Below are 20,173 nucleotides of genomic sequence, written 5' to 3'. Positions count from 1 at the left end.
TTTTTTTTTTTTTTTTTTTTTTTTTTTTTTTTGTAGTTGTAGATGGACAGCATATCTTTATATATATATATATTAGCCACCCAAAACTGTTTTATTTATTTTTTTATTGATTTTTTAAAAAAAATAAATGACAGCAGAATGCATTACAATTCTTACTACATGTATGCAGCACAATTTTCCATTATCTCTGGTTGTATATAAAGTATGTTAACACTGTGTTTATATTTTAAATAATTCTGTGGATGAAGCAGTTTCATAGTGTGGAGTCTCCCCCGTGGCATCCTGCGGGGTGCAAGGTTTGGGGATTTGGAGCTTTTGGATTAGGAGTCAAGTGGTGTCACCAGGGGAGTTAGTGGACTCCAGCACAGCTAGGGAAGCCAGCGGCTGGTGGACCACAGCTCCCCGGAGAGGCTCCCACAGCCTCCCAGAGGCCGGGACCTGGCCTTCCCTGGAGAGGGTGCTGAGGCCTGCAGTGCGGGTTCCTCCAGGGCCTGGTTGTGCACCAGGGTCTTGTTCCAGAACACGCAACAAGCTGTCTGGGCGTGTCCTGGGATAGCCGCTCTACCATGGGTACACATTAGGGGCTGCCCTTGACCTTGACCCCTGTGGCCACAGAGGCCCGGGAGAAGCCAAGCCAGGAAGCAGCCCCAGCGGCTGTCCCCTTCAGGAGCTCTGGGTCCCTGGAGTCATGCTGAGGAGGACTGAGGGGTCCTGGCCGTTCTGTCCCACCTCAGTCCACAGGGAAGGGCTGCTCTGGGAGGGCGTGACCTCTGCAGAGGTCTCTCCCTGTGGCTGGGGACGAGCGCGTCCTTGCTCAGGGATCTGGACGGTGGTTCTGAAGTTCCACCACGGCCAGAGTAAGATGCCACAGCAAAGGAGAGACGCCACAAACGGGCACCCGAGAGGAGGCACCGCAGGGGGACGGGCGCTCGTGGGGACACTGGCATCCGAGCACCTGGGGACGGGAGGAGGCGAATTCCGCAAGATGGTTTTGGAGGAAACTCATCACCTTGAAGAGCCATAAAAATGAGCACCCTCTAGTGGCTCCAGGAATCCAGTCCCAGGAAGTGACATCTGCAGCCATGGGTAGTGTTTTCACACAAAGGTGACACTGGCAGTGTTGATGGTGACAGTGACGTATGAGGAAAAGCCTGTCCAGCTGTCAGAGGACCATTAACAATCCCCCTGGTGGACACTGACATGGCCACTATGAGCAGCCCCGGGAGCCCACTCGGTGCCCGTGGAGGGAGAGGAAGGGCCGCGGTGGGTTTTCCTCGTGGGTCGCTCAGGCATCCCCACCCAGGAAGGAACAAGAGGTACTGGAACCAGACCACCCCGAGTCCAGGGCTCCCCTGCACCTCTCCTGACCGCTGGGACATTTGAGTACCTTGGGAACGGAGGCAACAGGACTTGTCCAGGTGCAGGTTGGGCATGACCAGACTTGACAGCTGCCCGAGGTGGAGCCATGTGGGGACATCAGTGGACCCTGAGACAGAGCAAGCTGCCAGGGTGGCCTTGCCGCTGAGGGGTCACAGGACACCTGGCTGAGACCACAGAAGCCCATGGGAGCTCCGTCGGGCACAGCCCGATGCCTGCGGCCCCCATAGAAACACTCGGTGCCTTTCCCAAGGCAAAACCCCCCTTCGGCTTGGCAGGGCAGACACGGCGTCAGCGAGGCTGATCAGCTCCCCCACCACATCCCCGAGCCTTAGCCCTGGACTGGAACCCAGGTTTGCAGCCCCTCCATTTCCAGAGCTCATTCCAAGGTGCCCCTTCAAAACTGACCGTGACGGTCCACTTTCCGTCACCATTAACAAGTATGTGATATTGCCAGGGTGGTTGTGCACGCCCAGGCTCCCGGCTACTCAGGAGGATCGTGAGTTCACGGCCAGCCTGGGCAACTTATAGAGACCCTGTCTTAAAATAAAAATCATGAAGGAGCTGAGGATTTAGCTTAGTAGCCAAGACCCTGGGTCACTTGTGTGTCCTGGGGGCCCCAGGGCCACAGCCGAGCTTGGGTAGACTTGGGACTGTGGGTGTCATGGGCCTCAGGGTGAGAGCAGCTGAGCAGGTGGGAGCCGGGACACTGTCCCTGAGAGCACTTCCCGGGGTGTCGTCTCCTGCAGCCAGAGTCGGCTCAGCCCCCTTGGTCAGTGGGGAGCAGGTCTTGACCTGCCAGCTCTCCCGGGATCCTCCTCCTCCTTCCCAAGGGGCGTCCTCCCGGCCAGGAGTCCTGAGGCTGCGCATCCCTGAGTTCCCCGGCCTGGCCCAGCCTGGCCCACCCCCCAGCTCAGGTGCAGTGGTGGCTGCCACGGGCCCCTGAGGGTGGGAGCAGCTTGTGCACCACTGGCCACGCCATCCCCCACATGATGACAGCCCCTCTGGCCCCCAGGTCAGCCCTGGAGAGGAGGCCAGGAGCCCAGCCTCCCAGCTTGTCCTCTGGGCTGCTCCCCCTCTGCACACTGGTCCACCCAGGTCCCCTCCCTCAGGAAACCTCCCTTCCCAGCCCCCCAGGGCCAGCAGGGGACCCTCACCCACGCCAACATGGCGCTCACCTCCGGCCCTCACTGATGATGGGCAGCGTCTGGGGACGAGGTGGGTCCCTTGCTGCATAGGGGTAAAGGGGACTTTCCTTCTGCCCTGAGGGTGTGGCAATGGCAGGTCCTAAAGCAAAATGAAAGACGGGGAACAGGAGAAAGCCGCCCTCTTCAGAGGGACCAGGAGATGGGCTGTGCGTATGGAGAAGGGAGTGGGCCAAGGCACGAGGGACAGCCTGCGGCCCTCCCGCTCCCTGTGCCGTCCTCTCCTGCGGGCTGACCCGTCCTGTTGGGTGAGATGGGGAGAGGCCCCAGAGGGTCCTCTGAGGAGTCAGCAGGGATGTTGGGAGGAAGCCTTGCCCCGCACTGCAGGAGAGAGGAACTGGAGGGACAGGGACAGAGACCTTGGGTCCAGGGTGCCCAGCGGGCAGGCACTGGATTCCTGGGTCAGTTCCTGAGCCCCAGCAGCTGCAGGGCCGCCTTGTCAGGCCCCTGGGCCCCGCCTGCCCCTCACTGTCCTGTCTCATGCTGTCTCTGGCACACCAGGAGGATGGGACGTTTTTTCCTGTATATGCTCACCCCTGGGACACAGTGGCTCAGGGGTGGCCCCTGGGGACGCACGTCCAGCAGTCCCCGACTCCCTTCTAAGGCTCCCTGAGTGGAGCGGGGCACTGGTCCCCTCTGGGGGTATCGTGACCTGCCTTTGGCCGTGCAGGGACCAGGAGGTGACAGGCACGGCTCCCCATGTCCTCTCTGATATTTTTTTCTCTTTTGTCTGATTTTTTAGTATTATTATTTTATTTGTCTCTCTGTTCTCTTCTAGAGAAAGGCCCCAGTGAGGACCCACGACCAGAAGAGAGGCCCGTGGAGGGTGAGGCCCTGTGCACCTCCCACGGTACCCGTCCCCACGCGACCCCTCCCCTTCCCTTGTCCCTGGCTCTGCTCTGCACCCCGTCTCTCGGACATCCCCCTTTGGGGGTGCTGGTGGGCTGAGCTCTTAGACCTGCCCAGAGCCCACCGCTCCTCCCTATAAGGGCAGTCAGGGTCATGGTCATGGTGTTCTTTCCTGAGTTGCTCCACACACTGCCCTGAGGCTGGGCAGAGGGAGTGGGATTCAGGCCTGAAATCACCGGCTTGGCTTTGAGGCCTGTAGGCATTGAGGGAAGGCATCTGAGAAGGGGGCAGGACAGGAGGGAGGCCGCAGGGAGAGGGATCTGTTTTATCTCTGGGGTGCCTGCCCCTGGAGTGGGTGAGTGACAGAAGCCTCAGTCCGCAAACCCAGCCTGGCCGGGGAGCCCTGAAGTAGCCACAGAGGCCCACTGCCACCTGGTGGCGGTGGGCTCAAATTGCAGGCTTACTCCATACAGTGCCCAGCTGGTCACTTACTCCACACAGCGCTGCCTCCCTAGAGAGGCCCAGTGCTGTTCCTAGTCCACTCGGGCTGATTTCGCCATCAGGTGGGCAAGCTCAGGAGTGGACCCGCCTGCCCAGGAGTGACCACTTCTGAGCACATAGATTGCCCGCCCCACCCCCACTTCCCCGCTCCGGGGTCCCCGCAGGGTGGCGCCTGGTGACTGCAGAGCTGGGGCAGAGGCAGTGAGGCTCACGAAGCTCCTCTCCCCCCTGCAGACAGCCCCGGGGACGTCATCCGGCCGCTGCGGAAGCAGGTGGAGCTGCTCTTCAACTCTCGATATGGTGAGCAAGGGTGAGCAAGGGTGGCCGGGCTGGGACCTGCCACCGAGAGGGGCCACCCGCCATGTCCCCATCTCCAGGTATCCCACCCTCTGCCATGCTGCCCATTGGCCTGGTGGCTGGCCCCTGCTCCTTCCCCGGGCAGGTCCACAGGGTCACTGAGCGCTGGACTAAAGGGCTCTGGCCGCCGGCGCCCCGCACAGGCGTGGGGGATGGGCTGAGGCTCGTGACCCTGCAGCCCTGGGTGCCCCTACAGCAGCCGTGTCTCTGCAGCCAAGGCCATTGGCATCTCGGAGCCCGTCAAGGTGCCCTACTCCAAGTTCCTGATGCACCCCGAGGAGCTGTTTGTGGTGGGGCTGCCTGAAGGCATCTCCCTCCGCAGGCCCAACTGCTTCGGGATCGCCAAGCTCCGCAAGATTCTGGAGGCCAGCAACAGCATCCAGTTCGTCATCAAGAGGTAAGGCCGCCTGTGCCCGGGGACACCACCTGGCACCCAGCGCCCAGCAGCAGTACCAAGCACCTCCCTCTACAGATTGGCAAAGATCCCCCTTTGTTTTCAAACAAGTGGTCATTAAAAGTGTTAAAGGGGTCCAGCTATCGTTGGGCAGGCACCAGGTCCCCCCGCCTAGCCTATTGCTGCGGCCAGACCGACCCCTGTCCCAGCCTCAGGCAGGCAGTCCCAGGTGGCCCAGCTGGGGACGGGAATGTGCCTGCTGGCTTACCCGCCCTCTGGGACAAGGGGGCATTGCTGTGTGTCAGGGTTGGAGAGTGGTGGTGTCTTCTGGGTCCTGTGCCTCGGGCACTCCATTTTTGTCTGCAAAGATCCCTGCAGCACCCATCAATTCGTCCTGTGTCCCTGCAGGGGTCAGTGTCCCTCTGGAAGGGGCAGTGGCTGCTACAGAGTGAGTGGTGGTGGGGGGGGGGCAGGGTCTCCTGTTTTGTCCCTGTCCCTCCTGGGTTTTGTTCAGGCTGGTTTGGCAGAGTGGTGAGGGGAGTCCCGAGGCCGAGTTTGTGGGCAGCAGGGCCCTGGCCGGGAGCCTCGGCCTCATTCACGCCAAGTGGCAGGCTGGGGGCCCTGGGCAGGGTCCTGCGGGACCTGGGCTCCACCCAGCGGGACGCTTCAGAAGATGCGAACAGTAGACACGGGGTCCTGACCTTCAGCCAAAGTCCTGAGCACCCACAGGTGCTGGCCACAACCCAGCAGGGACAGCCACCAACTCCTGCCAGCCAGGGGACTATCCACTGCCAAACCACGGCCTAAGCCTGGCGCAGTAGCACACGCCTATAATCCCAGCAGCTCGGAAGGCTGAGGCCTAAGCAAAACCTCAGCAAAAGGAGGCCCTAAGCAACTCAGTGAGGCCCTGTCTCTGCATAAAATATATGTTTCTCAGTGGCTGAGTGACCCTGGGTTCAATCCCCAGTACCCCATAAACCCCTAGCATAGTGCCAGGCAGAGCTGAATGCTGGGAAGCGGGTGTGGCTCAGGGTGGGAGGCAGAGGGGACCTGGGAACCGTCCAGGGAGGCACCCTGGGGCAGAGACCTGACTTGTTGCTGGAGGGGTGGGGGCCTTCGGGGAGGGAAGGCGGCTGGGGAACGGACTTGCAGGCCAGAGGCAGGCAGAAGAGGTTGTGGGTGCCACTCGGTGGTGCAGCGCCCTGGCTTCAGTCCCCAGTGCTACACAGAATAAAAATAAACAGGAAAAAATTAAGAAGAAAAATCCTGACTGGGGAGGTGGCGCAAGCCTGGATTCCAGTGGCTCAGGAGGCTGAGGCGGGAGGATAACAGCTTAGCAGCCTCTCTCAGAAGACAAGGGCTGGGATGGAGCTCAGCGGTGGAGCTTGAGTAACCTGCCTGAGGCCTTAGGGGTCCCCCTCGCTGCAAAAACGAGAAAACAAAGATCCCCGTGGCCTCCCCGCCCTCTGTTTGGAAAGGGAGGCCGCTTAGCTGGTGGCTGTGCAGGCTGGAGAGGTAGCCTTCTGGGGTTAAGGCCGCCCTCAGTCCTTGGGGCCTCTGGCAGGTTGCTCAGCTGCTCGATGGGGACCCAAGTGGCCCTGGCCCGGGAGCCCTGGCCAGCTACCAGCTCCCTGAGGACCCCGGAGCCATCAGTCTCCCCCTGAAGAGAAGAGGCCCAAGTGTAGGGCCCTCTCCAGCTCCCGAGGCTGCAGTCCTCATTCCTACCAGCCCTGGCCCCGAGAGCCCAGGTGTGCACTGGACACTGGCTGGTGCCCAGGAGGTGCCCACGGCCAGAGGGTGCCAAATCCTCACTCCTGGGCACCCCTGTGGCAGAGAGCGGGCAGGTCCTACCCTGATACATCCCTGCACAGCCAGGCCCCGTCCCCAGCCCTGCCCGCAACTCTTCAGTGCCCGAAGCCCACCCTCCATGCAGGCCAGCCAGGCTGGACCCAGGCTGTGCTGGACTCCCGCATTGGGCATCAGAACCCCCCGCCCCAGCTGCTTGCTCCAGCCCTTGGCTGTGGCAATTAAGTGACGTCCTGGATCCCCCAGGTGAGGGTGTCACCCACCAGGGCAGGACCCTAGAGGGTCTTGTCCCCCACTGGCTCCTCAGTGCCTGGCGTGGCCCCCAGATTACCCATAGGTCAGCAGGACCCAGTGCACAGATGTGGAGACCGAGGCCCGGGGAGGGTGGGCTGCCCTGGGTGCGAGGAGGGGCCTGGGTTCGAGGAGGGCCTGGGTGCGAGGGGCCCAGGTGACAGCTGTGCTTGTGTCTTCCAGGCCTGAGCTGCTCACGGAGGGTGTCAAGGAGCCTGTGGTGGACAGCCAAGGTACCCGTCCTGGGCGAGGCGCGGGCGGTGTGGGCGGGCGCCAGGCCTCTGCCAGGCCACCTCCTGCTTCCTCTGTCCCGTCCTCCTTCCCGGGACCCCCCATGGGGCTTGCCCTGCTGGCAGTGCCACCTCAGGTCCCAGAGCCTTCTCACCCTGGCTTCTCTCCCCCGCCCCCAGAGAGGGACCCCGGGGACCCCCTTATGGACGAGAGCCTGAAGAGACAGGGCTTTCAAGGTAAGGTTGAGGTCAGCTGGCCAGGCACCGTGACCTTGACCGGGTCGGGGGCTAGGCTGGGGGACCAAGCCAGCCGGGCTGGCCTCTGGGCCAGACCGTCACCTGCCAGCTCCAGCTAGATTCCACAGGCAGGTCTGGGGAAGGCCAGGCACAGGGTGCGTGGTGTCCACCCCTGGCTGGGCCCGAGCCACTGCCCTGTCCCCAGCGGTCACCATGTCCTCCAGGCTTTGAAGTAGGCAAAGGTTCCAAGGCAGGGAGGCCCCCCTGGAGGAGGAGGGCTGGGCCGGGCTGGGCCTCGGCATGAGGAAGGAGGGCCAGGGTGGCCGGGGCACTGGCACAAAGGCTCGGGTAGGGTCATGGGAGCCGGAAGGGGCCAGGGTCCTGGGGAGATAGGCCGTGACCCAGGGAGGCCCAGCCTGAGGGGGGCCCATCCCTGCCATGGTGGCAATGACTGGAAATCACTGTCCACATCCCTGTGTCCAGGCAACTCCAAGGAACTAGCAGTGTGGCTGTGAGTCCCCAGGGGTGGGTGTCCCCAGATGACTTTGTGTGGTCTCCATGCCTCTGAGCAGCAAGTGGTCAGCGGGTTCAGTCCTGGGAGTGGGGGAGCCAGGGAGGCCCAGATCACAGGGATGCTGCTTGTTGCCCTGGTCACTGTCCTACCAGGGCATCTGGGACATTCTGTGACGAGGGGATCTCGTGTTCTTGCCTCACCCCTTGGCCCCACACTGAACCTGGCCAGGGTCCCCCCAAGCACAGAGGTCCCTTCTTTGTCCTCCCTACACCCCGCCACACTGCACCTGCTGGCATAGGAAGGTCCTCCAGGGACACTGCAGGGCGTGCAGGGTCACCAGGCGGCCTCCTGCCTCTTGGGCCCCGTCCCACACCACTCAGGAGTCTTGAGTCAGCTGAGCTCGTGTCCCCTCCCGTCTGTGCCCGGGAGAGAAGACCCCGGCTGCCCGCCCCGGAGCCCACCTTTGGCGTGTTTATGTGTTTGGTTTTTCAAATGTCAACAATTAGCTAATCTCCGGCTTCGCTGCTGTTGCCCCAACAGTCTGCGTCCTCGAAGCACTCGCGTCGCCGCCAAGGCGCTAATGCCAAGGGCTCCCGGGCGTTCCGAGGACCTGCTAATGGCCCTGGAAGCAGCGCCCCTAATTAGAAAATCGCATTCCTTAAACGCCGCCAAGTGCCTTCCCTCCAGCAGCCTTAATCCATAATTGTCTTCACTTTGCAGAAAATTTCGACGCCAGGCTCTCGCGGATCGACATCGCCAACACGCTGCGGGAGCAAGTGCAGGACCTGTTCAACAAGAAGTATGGTGAGCGCCCCAGCCCCGCCTCCACCAGGGCTGTGTGTAAGAGAGGGCAGACAGTGAGGGACCTCAGGAGCTCTGCAGAAAAAGCAGGCTGCTCAAGAGAACGGGCGCTCACCTTAGGCTGGGGTACAGCTCGTGAAAGGGGCGCAGCTCAGGGGCGTGCACTCGCCATGTGCACAAGGCCTGGGCCTGGGTTTGACTCCCAGCACCTCGCACATGCGGAAACTCACGCATTCACGCACACACTCGGGCCCACCCAAGTTCAAGTGGAAGGCCACAGGCTCCAGTTCTGCATGGAGAAGTATCAGTGCAACATTAAGAGGAGCGTGTGACGTGGGAGAAGTATTGGTGAAGCTGTCTGTGGACAGTACAGCTGGCCATGGGTCATGACATAGGAAGTACAGTGGGAGGGTAGCCTTCAGGATCAGCTGGATTCAGCAGCTCAGGCATGCCCTAGCTGTCTGTTTCTGTGGTGTGGACATAGCCTCAGGCCGGCAGAATGGCTGCAGCAGCTCCAGGCATCTCTTCTGCATGCTTGGGAAGGAGAGGGCTGGGTCTTCCTTGAGATTCTCAGGGAGCCAGTTCATTTATTTCCTAGAATTCCCTGAAAGCCCTCTCCTTGTTTCTCATTGGTCCTTTTTGAGTCACATGTCTGTTCCTTACCCAATCCCTGCTTCAGGGGCATGGTCAGCGCCCCTTGGCTCAGGCACAGGTTACCTGACCTGTCATTGTGGCAAGGGGGAAGGCAGATGGTGTGGACACTCCAGCTGTTAGCCAGGGAGAAGGGGCCGAGCCCCACCAAGGAGGGAAGTCAGGACACAGGTGACGGGCTCCCCTTAGGGGAGGAGATTGAAGGGCGAGGCGCGCTCGGGCAGGTGACGAAGGAGTCTGCTGTCGAAAATCGGCCTCTGGGACGGCCTAGGACCCTCTGTGTGACACTGCAGTGCTGCCACATGCTCACATTTGCTGTAGGTACCTCACACGTTCCAACCCTTGGAATCTGTGATGCCAACAGCACCTGGGGACTGAGGACCTGTGGTGACAGAAATATGGGGACTTTTCTTTTGTTGTTGTTGTTGTTGTTGTTTGTTTGTTTTTTAATTTAATGTGGTGCTGGGGAGCCCAGGGCCTCCCACAGGCCGGGCCAGCCCCGAGTGGTCATGATGTGTCCATGTAGGTCCATCCATCATTCGTCACAGATGAGCCGCTGTGACACAGAAGCCCTTCCTTGGGGATGCTCTGCATGGGGTCAGGGTAGTGGGGCTCTCTGTTCCCTGCTCTCAATTTTACTGTGAATCTAGAACTGCTGTAAAATAATAGTCTTTGTTTAAAAAAAAGGATGAAGGAGAAGGCGGGGCTGGGTGGGGCGCAGGGTCTTAGCTCACGTGGGTTCAGTCCCCATCACCAAGAAAAGAAGACAGGCACACCTGGAACCCCAGCAGCTCGGGAGTCTGAAGCAGGAGGGTCGCAAGTTCAAGGCCAGCCTCAGCAACTTAGCAAGGCCCTGTCTCAATTAAAAAATAAAAAACGCTGCAGGTGTGGCTCTCGGAGGTCAAGTGCCCCTGGGTTCCAGCCCCTGGGTTCCGTCCCCAGCAGCAAAAAAGAAAGAGGAGGAGGGTAGAAGCAGGGAGAGACTTTGAGGGGGAGCATGGCCACACTTGCTCAAAGAACCACAAGTGTCCCCTGGCTCGGCCAACGTGGAGGCCGTCGGCCATCATGGCCAGGGCCATCACACTTATCTGTTTATCTATCGTGTTGTGTATTTTCATCTCAAAAAGGGCCTGTGTGTAATGGCCTAGGGACCAGCCGGCCACAGGCAGATACGGAGCTCGGAACAGGCTGGAGGCCACGGAGGCTGTGGGGAAGGGAAGGGGCTGCCGAGGGGCACAGCCCTGCCCCTTGGAGACAGAATGTTCTAGATTGAGATATGGTAGAAATAGTCTCGAACCTGGTGACTGATAAACCACTGGAGGATCCACCTTAAAATGGCGGATTTTGTGGCTCACCAGCTACACCCCCATCACAGGACCCTGCAGCTGGGAAGTGGCAGGTACCCAGGATGCACAAAGACAGGATTCGTGCTCGCCAGGTGCAGCGCACACCTTGGGCTCTGAGCTTCTTGGAGGCCAGAGCAAAAAGGGACACAGGGTCTGCAGTTCCCAGTGTCCATGAGATGAAAATTAGCTCATTGCACCAAAAATCTCATCTGTCCCATCCCCATTGTCCCTGGCCCCATCGGCCCAGCCCTGTCCTACAGTGCTGGGGGTGGTACTTTCAGTTAGCTCCTGCCCTCGGGGACGGGATTCCTGAGGTGGCCAGGTGCAGCTGAGCCCTGGATGTTCAGGTCAGCTGTGGGGTGTCCAGGGCTGAGAACCCACACCTGCCCCCCGGCGGCCAGCACCACGGCCCCCAGTGGGTTGGGGACACGCCAACCTGGGAGGCACCAGTCCAGCTGTGAGGAAAGGCTGGCTGGAGTGGAGAGCTGCAGCCCTCCCCAGAGCGTTAGTGACGAAAAACTAGGGACAGCCCGAGTGCTGGCAGCACCCTGGCTGGCTGGGCCTGGTGCTCCCGCCCCCAGATGGAATGTGCCTGCTAGAACCAGGGCAGGCCAAGCCGTGTCCCTGTCATAGGCAGCCGGGCCATAGGCACGCATCCCCCAGTGGGGCTCACAGATCTTGGCTCTGAGGCTGAGAAAGCCCCCGGCTCCCCTCCTGTCACCCAAGGGCCCTCTCCACCCTCTGCACACCTGCACCATCTCCTTCCTGATGGTCAGGACTGTCCCTCTCGCCCACAGGGGAGGCCCTGGGCATCAAGTATCCCGTCCAGGTGCCCTACAAGCGCATCAAGAGCAACCCTGGCTCGGTGATCATTGAGGGGCTGCCCCCGGGAATCCCGTTCCGGAAACCCTGCACCTTCGGTTCCCAGAACCTGGAGAGGATCCTTGCTGTGGCTGACAAGATCAAGTTCACCGTCACCAGGTGCTGGGGGAGGGGGGGACGCAGGGTTGGCCAGGGTGGAGCCTTTCCCTGGATCCTGCCTCGCCGCTGGTTGGGGGCCTTCCCCGCTCCATCCTGGGGGACTGGAGATGGACCACTGGCTTTCCCTAAACTGGCCACCCCACTACCACTCCAAAGCAGGGGTGGCCTCTGAGCACCTTCTGCTCAGCGCCGCCCAGTGGCACCCATCCTTGCTCCCTAGCTCCAAGAGAGGCCTTCATCCCACGCACACAGTCACCTGGGGTCCTTGATGAGATGCAGGCTGTGCCACAGGAGGTCTGAGGTGGCCCCAGAGTTCCTAGCCCACACAGACGTGGCCAGTGCCTCTGTGTCCCAGTGGCTCCCTGCTGTCCACCCGCCCCCACCCTGAGCCCCCTCTCTTTCTCTTCCAGGCCCTTTCAAGGACTCATCCCCAAGCCTGGTAAGAGGCCTGCCGGGAGGGGCGCTGGGCATGGGGGGCTGGCCCTGTCCTGGGGCTAGAGGTTGGAGCCGAGTCCACTGTGGGACATGGGTTCTGGGCTCTGGACCAGAGCCGGGCTGCAGTCCTGCCTCAACTGACTGTGGGGACTCGAGCTTGGTGGTGAGATGGGGGAGCCAGCTGCCTGGATGACGAGGCCCCTGCTGACCCCTTCAGTACACCATGCCCTCCGCAGGTGGACGGGTAGTGATGTGACAGCTCCTGTCAGCGCAGGGACCCCAACGAGGGGCAAGGGAGAGGGGAGTCCTGGCGGAGAGGGCACGGGGAGGCTGAGCCGCTCCAGGGGCTCCCCAGAGCCCGGCTGTGTCTCCGGAGCCCTCGGATGGAGAGGTTCAGGAAGGTGGCAGTGGATGGGCGGCTTGAGTAGCAGCTGTGGCCCGAGTGCCTGAGGTCCAGAGCTCCCTGGCGCTGGCCCACCCGGACATTTACCATGGGCACCTTTATACCTCTTGGAGGGCCGGGCCATGTTCTGGGATTGGAGTGACCAGGGTGGGCAGAGAGGAGGCCTCTCCAGGACCCCTCAGACTGCGGAGGGGAGACTGGGCTCTCAGTCGCAGCCAGTCCCCTGTCACAGCGGGGCTGTGCCGGCGCCAGCCTGCTGAGGCCTGGGAAGGCCAGAGCGGAGCCCGAGGCCGTGAGGCCGCCACAGCGGAAATGAGCGTTTCCCCAGGAAGCAGGATGGGGACAGCAGGACAGGGCCGGGAAGTGACCGTCACAGGATCATGACGGCATCACAGGGTGCACTTGCAGAGCCTCCTGTGCACCAGCCAGGGTCCTGGACATGCCTCCCAGGGCTTCCCGGGGACCGCCCTGCCGGGGACCGCGTGATCTCTGTGCTCTCTGTCCTCCTAACTTGAGGCTCGCATCGCGGCCCAGCGCTGGCCGGCCCCTGCAGGGTGTCGCCTTGTGGGACTCAGCCCCGTTGGCGTTGGTCCTGCTGCGCGGGCAGCCTGGGAGGATGGCCAGGCCTCCCTCTGCAGGCGAGAGCGGGGAGTGAGGCGCCGCCGGCCAGTCTGCTCCCTTTTGCAGGAGGAGAGGTCCTGGCTGGGCTGCCCTGGGCTATGCCCATTTTTAAGTGGGTTTGGCAACAGGAAAGGAAGGGTCATGCTCGCCCTGGGGGCAGGTTCAGCCCTCGGCCCTGTTCTATGGGGCAGAGGAAGCCTGAGAGCCCTCACCCCGCACGCACGTCCTGAAGCCTCTCTCCTGCCTTCCTGTGGGAAGGCACCGGGAGTGTGGGCAGCAGGTCATTCAGAGAAGCCCCTTGGAGTGACCAGCAGGCTTTGGGGAGTAGCCGGGGGAGGGCTCCCGACAGCCCCTCGTCTGGCCTCTAGGTCCCTCTGTGCCCAGGGAGCCCTCTGAAGGTCCAGGGCAGGGCAGGAGGGTGGAGCCAGGGGGCCGGGGGTGTGCTGGGCAGGGTGCTAGGGTGAGGTGTGGGGAACGGGGACTTCCCCTTGGGTGGTAGGAGGACACTATTAAGAATGGCCCAGGAGCCAGGTGCAGTGGCCCTATAATCCCGACAACTCAGGAGGCTGAGGCAGGAGGATCCTGAGTTCAAAGCCCCAGCAACTTAGAGAGGCCCTCAGCACCTCAGTGAGACCGTGTCTCTAAATAAAAAAATAAAAAGGGTGGGTGTGGCTCAGTGGTAGAGACCCTGGGTTCAGTCCCCAATGCTGAAGAAAGACATCCTGAGCACTAGAGGAACAAAGTCCCCATGTGGTGGGGACAACGAGGAGCAGATCTGAGTGGCAGGCAGTGAGGCCTGCAAACCAGGGACCGTCCGCCCGAGACACGTGGCTGGCAGCCATCATAGCGAGTGAACTTGGCTCATGAACCTGGTTGACGGTGGGTGTGTGAGCCACGGTTCAAGCCTGCACCCCGGGACCTCCAGCTCCTGGGTGTGGAGAGAGGGGACCTCATAGGCCTGAAGCCCAGGGGGATGCCGCCACAGGGGAGGCCATGACGCCTGGGACCATGGAGGGGGCAGCTCACAGGTGGGGGAGGCCTGGGTCACTGTGCGGCAATGTCCTGCGGGCGGGGGTGGGAGAGGAGCCACCGAGCTGCAGAGGGCCTTTAGCCAGGGCCGGGAGGGAGCGATGGCCCCTAGGGATAGTGGGGAGGCTGGGGGTGGCAGGAGGAGCCGCCCACTAGGGGCGGGGGCGGGGGACTGCCATCTCTCCCAGGAAGGGTCACCAGACGGTGGAATGAGGGCTAGAAAGAAGAAAAGGGCCTGGGAAGTTTGACCGCTGGTCACCGAGAGGCAAGGAGGGGTCTGGGCCACCCAGGCCTGTCTGTCTGCAGCTGAAGTCCCCGGAAGGGGCAGGAGCAGGTTGGTCTCCACGCCAGGGTGAGGCCGCCTGCTGCAGAGACCAGCCCTCTCCCCTGCACTGGGGCCAGGGAAGGGTCTGGGCTGTCACCTCCCAGGGCCAGCCACCCACATCCTGGCAGGGAGAGCTCCCTCCCTGGCTGCCCCACACTTGCCGGGTGCCTGGGTGCCAGGCCTGGGGCTGCCAGCCTCCCCCAGACTCCAGCTGCCCCTGGGAGGGAGGGAGATGCTGTCAAGGGTCCCATCTGTAGCTGAGCAAACCAAGCCACAGCGAGGCAGAGTCTCCATGGCCTGAGCCTGGGCGCTGGGGACGTGGGGCAGCAGGGGGCGGAGTTAGCAGAGCTGCGGCCAGAATCACACGGGGCCTTGACTGGAAGGCCAGGCCGGCCAGGCTGACAACAGGCTTGATTTTGTGGCATTGAGGGGTTTTTCAGCCACCCACATGACATCAGGAGGTTTTCATGGTCTTGCGGTTACCGTGGTAGGCTAGAGAAGGAAGATCTGGGCACCGGAGCCAAGGGAGGGTGGTGGGCAGCGGCAGTGGGCAATAGGTCTCTGGTGAGGGGAAGCCAGACGGGAGGAGGGTGGAAACTTCCAGAAGGGTGAAGGTGGTACTGGTCCCCAAGGCAGGGTCTGCAGGCCTGGGAGACACCTGGGGACATGGGTGCAGCTGGTGGGGTCCGAGTGGTGGTTGACGCAGGCAGGGTGGCCATGGGGTGGGGGCAGTGGCCACCCTGAGGAACAGAGCCAGTGCAGGAGCAGAGCAGAGCCAGCCGCAGAGTTTGTGGGTCAGGAGAACCGAGCCAAGAACATGGGGGTAGCCAGGCGCAGGGGGCGCTCATCTGTGATCCTTGCGGCTGGGGAAGCCAAGGCAGGAGGACTGCGAGGTCAAAGCCAGCCTCAGCAGCTCAGTTAAAGAAGATGCAGAGGGGCCTGGGATGTGGCTCAGCGGTAGAGCACCCTGGGTCTCATCACCAGTATCAAAAACAATTTTTTTTTATTTAAAAAAAAAAAAAACTTTTTTAAAAGCCATGAAAGATAGTAAGCTCCCCGTCACTCAAGGCATTTAAGCCAAGCTGGGGCAGGCACTCACTAGGGAGGCCATTTCCGACAGGGCTCCCTGCAGGTGGGGACAGAAGGGCTCTTCCTGCCTGTGTCTGAGCCTGAGGTCCCTACCCGTGGTGGCTCTCCTCGGGGCCAGTCTGGGGGAAGGGCTGGGGTGGGACCCACTCCCCCTGCAGTGGCAGGCTGCTCCTCTCCCTGTTTGGGAACCTGCTAGCCTGAGTGACAGTCTCGGGAAGCCCCTCCCAGAGCACGGGGACCTCAGAGGCAGAGCAGAGCTGCCGACTTGCTGTGTGACTCCGGCAAGTCAGTTTGCCTGCCTGAGCCTCTGTGACCTCGTCAGACAGTGGGGGACACTGCGGGAACCCCGTGCCCACCCCAGGGCCTCCCTGGGCTCCCATCACGGCCAGAGGGGGAGGGGCAGTGGCGCTCAGCAGGTGGGAGGCGAGAGGCGGCCAGGCTGAGCGTGGAGGGCCTGGAAGGCCCGGCTTTGCAGCGTGGACTGGACCCTGCAGACCCGGCCTTGGCAAGCTCTTGCGCTGACGTCCCCGCAGCTCCCCGAGCCTGAGCAGCCCGCGGGCCCCAGCTTGATTGAGGATGTCCCTGTGGTTCACTCGGAACGTCCCACTAAGTTTCAGTTGAAGGCAGGGTCGGATCACGAGCTGCTAAGATGGCCACTTCACTCTGCGCAGCTCAGGCCTCCAGCATGCTCTGGGGCCCAGCTGGAGCAGCTCAGCTGTGGCGAAAGGCCTACCCAGCGAGGGCTGTGGTCCTGGGACCCAGGTGGACAGGGCCCCAGAGCTGCTGCTAGGCCTCTCTCTGTGGGGTCTCCTGTCATCCGCAGGTGCTGTGTAGGGTGGGCTTCCTAGAAAAGAGGGCTGGAGCTGGGCCAGGGTGCCCTGATGGGAAAGGCAGTAGGGGTGCAGAGAGGGGTTGGACAGTGTCAGCAGCAGGAACAGGTCACTTTTACCCCCTCAGGACTTTTTTCTACCATTTCTGACCTGTATGATCTTGGATAAGTTGACTTACTGCCCGTGAATATGGATAAGTTAACTTACTGTCTCTGATCTTGGATAAGTTAATTCCACGGGGCCTCCATTTCCTCAGGGTCCCCTGGAACAGGAACACCCTCTGTGATTCCTCCCACCTCTCTCCTGTTGTTGGAGACCCGAGTCCTTTCCATGTCCCTAGTCACTCGGGCACTCACCCCTCAGGGCCTGCCTCCCTTCCCCGCCGTCCCCACCCCTCTCCACCCTTGCAACTCTGTCATCTTGAGAGCTCAAAATAAAACCGTCCTTCCTCGGGTTTCTAAAGATACCCGGCTCCAGCGCCAGCCTGTTTCTCTACTTAATTATCTCTGCTGTGCTTTGTTAATTAGGCCCCGGTAATGATCCCCTTCTGCCTTCCCAGGGAAAGCTGGCATCTGCTGGGCGGGGCTGAGAGGCCTCTGTGGGCAGACACGCCCTGCCCTGCATAGAGTGGGCGCCCTGGGTGGATCCCAGGGACGCGGGGAGGGTGCTCAGCTAGGACAGGCAGTGAGGGTGGTCCAGGCCACCGGAACAGCCTGGTCCTTCCATCTGGGCTGGGCTGTACTGAGGTCAGCGCGTGGTGCGGCGGTCACCAGGCACCTGGCCCATGCAGGTCTTGTCAGATGGTGGAAGCAGAGGCAGAGGGATGGGCAGGAAGCCAGGCTCCGCCTGTGGTTTGCTGGATGGCTTGGGTCTTTCCAGCCCACAGGGTGGGGTGGGGGACACTCAGGTGGCAGAACAGGAGGTAGGGATGGGGACACAGCCCAATCTCTGTAAGTGCCATGGGGACTGGCCAGCAGGGGGCCAGCACAGGCACAGTCACACTGTCTGTGAGCAACAGAGACACCGGGCCAGGTCCTGGTGTCTGGGGCTGGCCTCTTGATTGACACTGATTTAAAAAAAGAAAGAAACAAAAGTAAAAACCTGCGTCATGGGGCTCACCTCCTGATGGGGACATAAAGGGACAATCTGCAAAGCCGGAAGTGCTGTGGACATGCTCGGGTGAGGGCGGGGCTTGAGGCGCTCCGTCTCCCGGCAGCGCTGGGTCGAACCCGGGGCCTCACACATGTGTTCTACACGGCGCCGAACCCCAGGCCTAGGCAGGTGGTGGCCCAGGAGTGGCCCCAGAGTAGAGGCCTGAAGGAAGCAGCGCTGACCAGGGAGCAGGGAAAAGCATTGCAGGCGGAGAAGGCCCCTCTGCAAAGGCCCTGGGGTCACCTGCCAAGTGTTGGAGAAAGAGCAGGGGAAATTGCCAGAGATGAGGCAAAAACAGGAGGGAAGATGGTGTGTGAGCCGAGGAAGGGCCGGCTTGGGACTTGCGAGCCAGTGCAGCTCTGGGCAGGGGGCGCGGGCAGGCTCCCCCACTCAGGGTTGAGAGGAGCCACCTGGCTGTCGGGCCCAGGACAGGCAGGGCTAAGAACAGTTGCTGTCGGGCAGTCCCTGACTCTGGGTGTCTTTTGTAGCTAAAGCCCAAAGAATTTGCTGATGCGGGCTGTGGGGGCAGCCAGGGCCAGCACGCTTCTGGCCGGAGGAGGTGCCAGGCCTTGGGTGGGTGGGACACTCTGTCTGGGGCTTCAGCTCTCAGGGCAGAAGCTGGGGTCCAGGGGAGCAGCCACAGCCAGAGGTGTAATTAGAGATTCCCGAGCTCGGACCTGGTGTTTAAAGCCCTGGGACAGTGAGGTCACCCGGGAATGTCCCAGTCAGCTTTTTCACACTGTGACTGAAAGACACAACAAGAACAATTAGAGGAAAGGACGTTTTGGGGGGGCTCAGTCCATGTACAGCCAGGTCCATTGTCTGGGCCCAGGGTGAGGCAGGGCAAGGCCACCCCTAGGGGCCACCTCTTCCAGCCACACCCCACCTGCTCCAGTCACCACCCAGTTATGACTCCACTGTCCCACAGGAGCTTCTGGGGCCACCGCACATCTAAACCGTAATAGAGTATGTAGGGCCCGGCACCCAGAGGCTGGTTAGTGTCCTACAGGTCGGTGGGTGCTGCTCCTTGGTGACAGAAGACACAGTCCCCTGCCTAGGGCTACCGCTGTGACCCGTGAAGTCAGGGCACCCCAAGTCCCTGTTATTGGCCCCGTGAAGCTGAGTTTTCCGTGACCTTTCTGCGGGGACCTGGGATGGGACAGGGAAGGCCAGAAGGAATTTGGCAGGCAGCATGTGGACGCCTTGGCCAGGTGTGGGGCTCCGCGCCTTCGAGCCCAGTTCTTCAGGAGGCCGAGGCAGGGGGGTGGCTTGAGCCGGGCATCAGGGCCGGCCTGGGCAGCACAGGGAGACCCCGCTTCAGGGAGGAGAGTGGGAAACTGGTCCCTCAGCGAGGCCCTGTTTGGCGGGGGGCGGTGAGCTTTGTCCCCTAAATATCGGGGCCCTCAGTGGACTTCAGCAAGGGGACGCTGAGCCGGGTGGATGCACCGAGAGCTGTTTGGTTGGTGGTAGGCACAGGGAGGCTGGGCTGTAGGCTGGACCTTCAGGACGTTTCTCTGTGAAAGTGGCCCATTGTGGTGGCCAACTGGACTTAGTGGCTTAAGACATCTGTGTGCTACCTTCTGGTTCAGAGGCCAGAAGTCCAGCGCTAGTCTCAGGAGGCTGAAGTCAGGCTGGGCTGCCTCCTCCTGGTGGATGGGGGTGGGGGTCCATGTCCTTTCCTTGTCCAGCTTTAGAGACCTCCTCCTTCTGGCCTCCATCTTAGAAGTAGCTCCCTCCAAACTCTTCCAGCTGAGGTCTCTGGAGTGACCGGTGAGAGCAGGAGCAGGGACCCAGGAGAGGCGCAGGGAGGAAGGAGGTGTGCAGGGTCCTGTCACAGGCTGGCTGTGTGCGTGTGCACAGAGACGCTTAGCCCGAGCAGGGCTACCCATCACTCATGCCCCGCGCGGGGCTCACCAGTGCACCTGCTTGTGGGTGCCCAGCGCACACCTAGACGGCCACCCTGTGCACACACCTGCTCCCTGGGCCCGGGGTCCCAGCAGAATAGCCGCGATGCTGGCTTCCAGTCCACCCGAGCCCAGGACCTCACCCGTCACCCCCCAAAGCCTGCCCAGGCTCCACCTCAGTGCCTGTGTCCTGCTGAAGGGTGAGTGTCAGTCTGCTGACCCGTCTCCCAGCTGGACACCACACCCCAAGTTCCCTTTGGACTTAGCAGAGGCCTCACACGTAGAAGGTTCTCTAAGGCTGAATAAGCCGGGACCGCGGTGCACGCCTGTCACCATCTGTCCATTGGGGCAGGTGGCCCATCCTTATGGGTGGTCAGGAGTCTGAAGGCGTGTTGTGTAACCCTGATTTGCTATCATGACCAGGTCACTTGGGCATGGGGACCATAATGGGGTCTTCAGGCCCTGGACTCCCCAGGGGCTGGGGACAACAGCACCCCCTGGTGGTGCTCCTGATCCTGTCTGCACCACCCAGCGTGGAGTCAGAACTGGCAGATCCCCTGGTGTCCAAAGGACAGCGAGGCCCAGCGGGTGGTCGTGAGCCACATCCCAAGTGCCAGGGCCAGTGTGCGGCAGCCCCTGTCCTGGGATCTGTGCCCTCTCCTGTCCCCACCACACATGAAGGAACAGCTCAGAAAACCAGAGCAGACCCCCGTCCTCCCAGGCTGGCTGGCCTCACTCCTGTGGGCAGAGGCTGCAGGCCAGGTGACAGGGCGCTTGCAGCTTCCCCAGGTTGCTGTTTGGCGGTGGGCACCACCAGGCGACCATGACGGGGGGGGGGGGGGGGG

At 61.7% G+C, this 20,173-nt stretch overlaps 1 protein-coding gene across 5 annotated transcripts in view; it reads left to right on the top strand.

Annotated features, from left to right (window-relative positions):
- Gtf2ird1 (GTF2I repeat domain containing 1) overlaps nt 1–20,173 on the top strand; it is a 58,006-nt gene that overhangs the window by 28,899 nt on the left and 8,934 nt on the right. The window contains exons 15-24 of one of the 5 annotated variants that reach the window (XM_048789903.1): nt 3,361–3,432; nt 4,167–4,232; nt 4,503–4,686; nt 6,964–7,013; nt 7,191–7,247; nt 8,482–8,565; nt 11,357–11,540; nt 11,951–11,979; nt 16,266–16,270; nt 16,340–16,734. In XM_048789903.1, coding sequence (XP_048645860.1) covers nt 3,361–3,432; nt 4,167–4,232; nt 4,503–4,686; nt 6,964–7,013; nt 7,191–7,247; nt 8,482–8,565; nt 11,357–11,540; nt 11,951–11,979; nt 16,266–16,270; nt 16,340–16,459 — 851 coding nt within the window. In that variant the 3' untranslated portion in view covers nt 16,460–16,734. Of the gene's footprint in view, nt 1–3,360; nt 3,433–4,166; nt 4,233–4,502; nt 4,687–6,963; nt 7,014–7,190; nt 7,248–8,481; nt 8,566–11,356; nt 11,541–11,950; nt 11,980–16,265; nt 16,271–16,339; nt 16,735–20,173 lie in introns of those variants that run through there. The other 4 variants (XM_015491414.2, XM_015491413.2, XM_015491416.2 and 1 more) reach the window with 4 other exon arrangements.

This window comes from Marmota marmota, unplaced genomic scaffold (genome assembly GCF_001458135.2).
Source record: "Marmota marmota marmota unplaced genomic scaffold, marMar, whole genome shotgun sequence".
Taxonomy (NCBI): domain Eukaryota; kingdom Metazoa; phylum Chordata; class Mammalia; order Rodentia; family Sciuridae; genus Marmota; species Marmota marmota.
The sequence above is the reverse complement of the archived record's forward strand: the minus strand, read 5'-3'. Positions and strand labels throughout refer to the sequence as shown.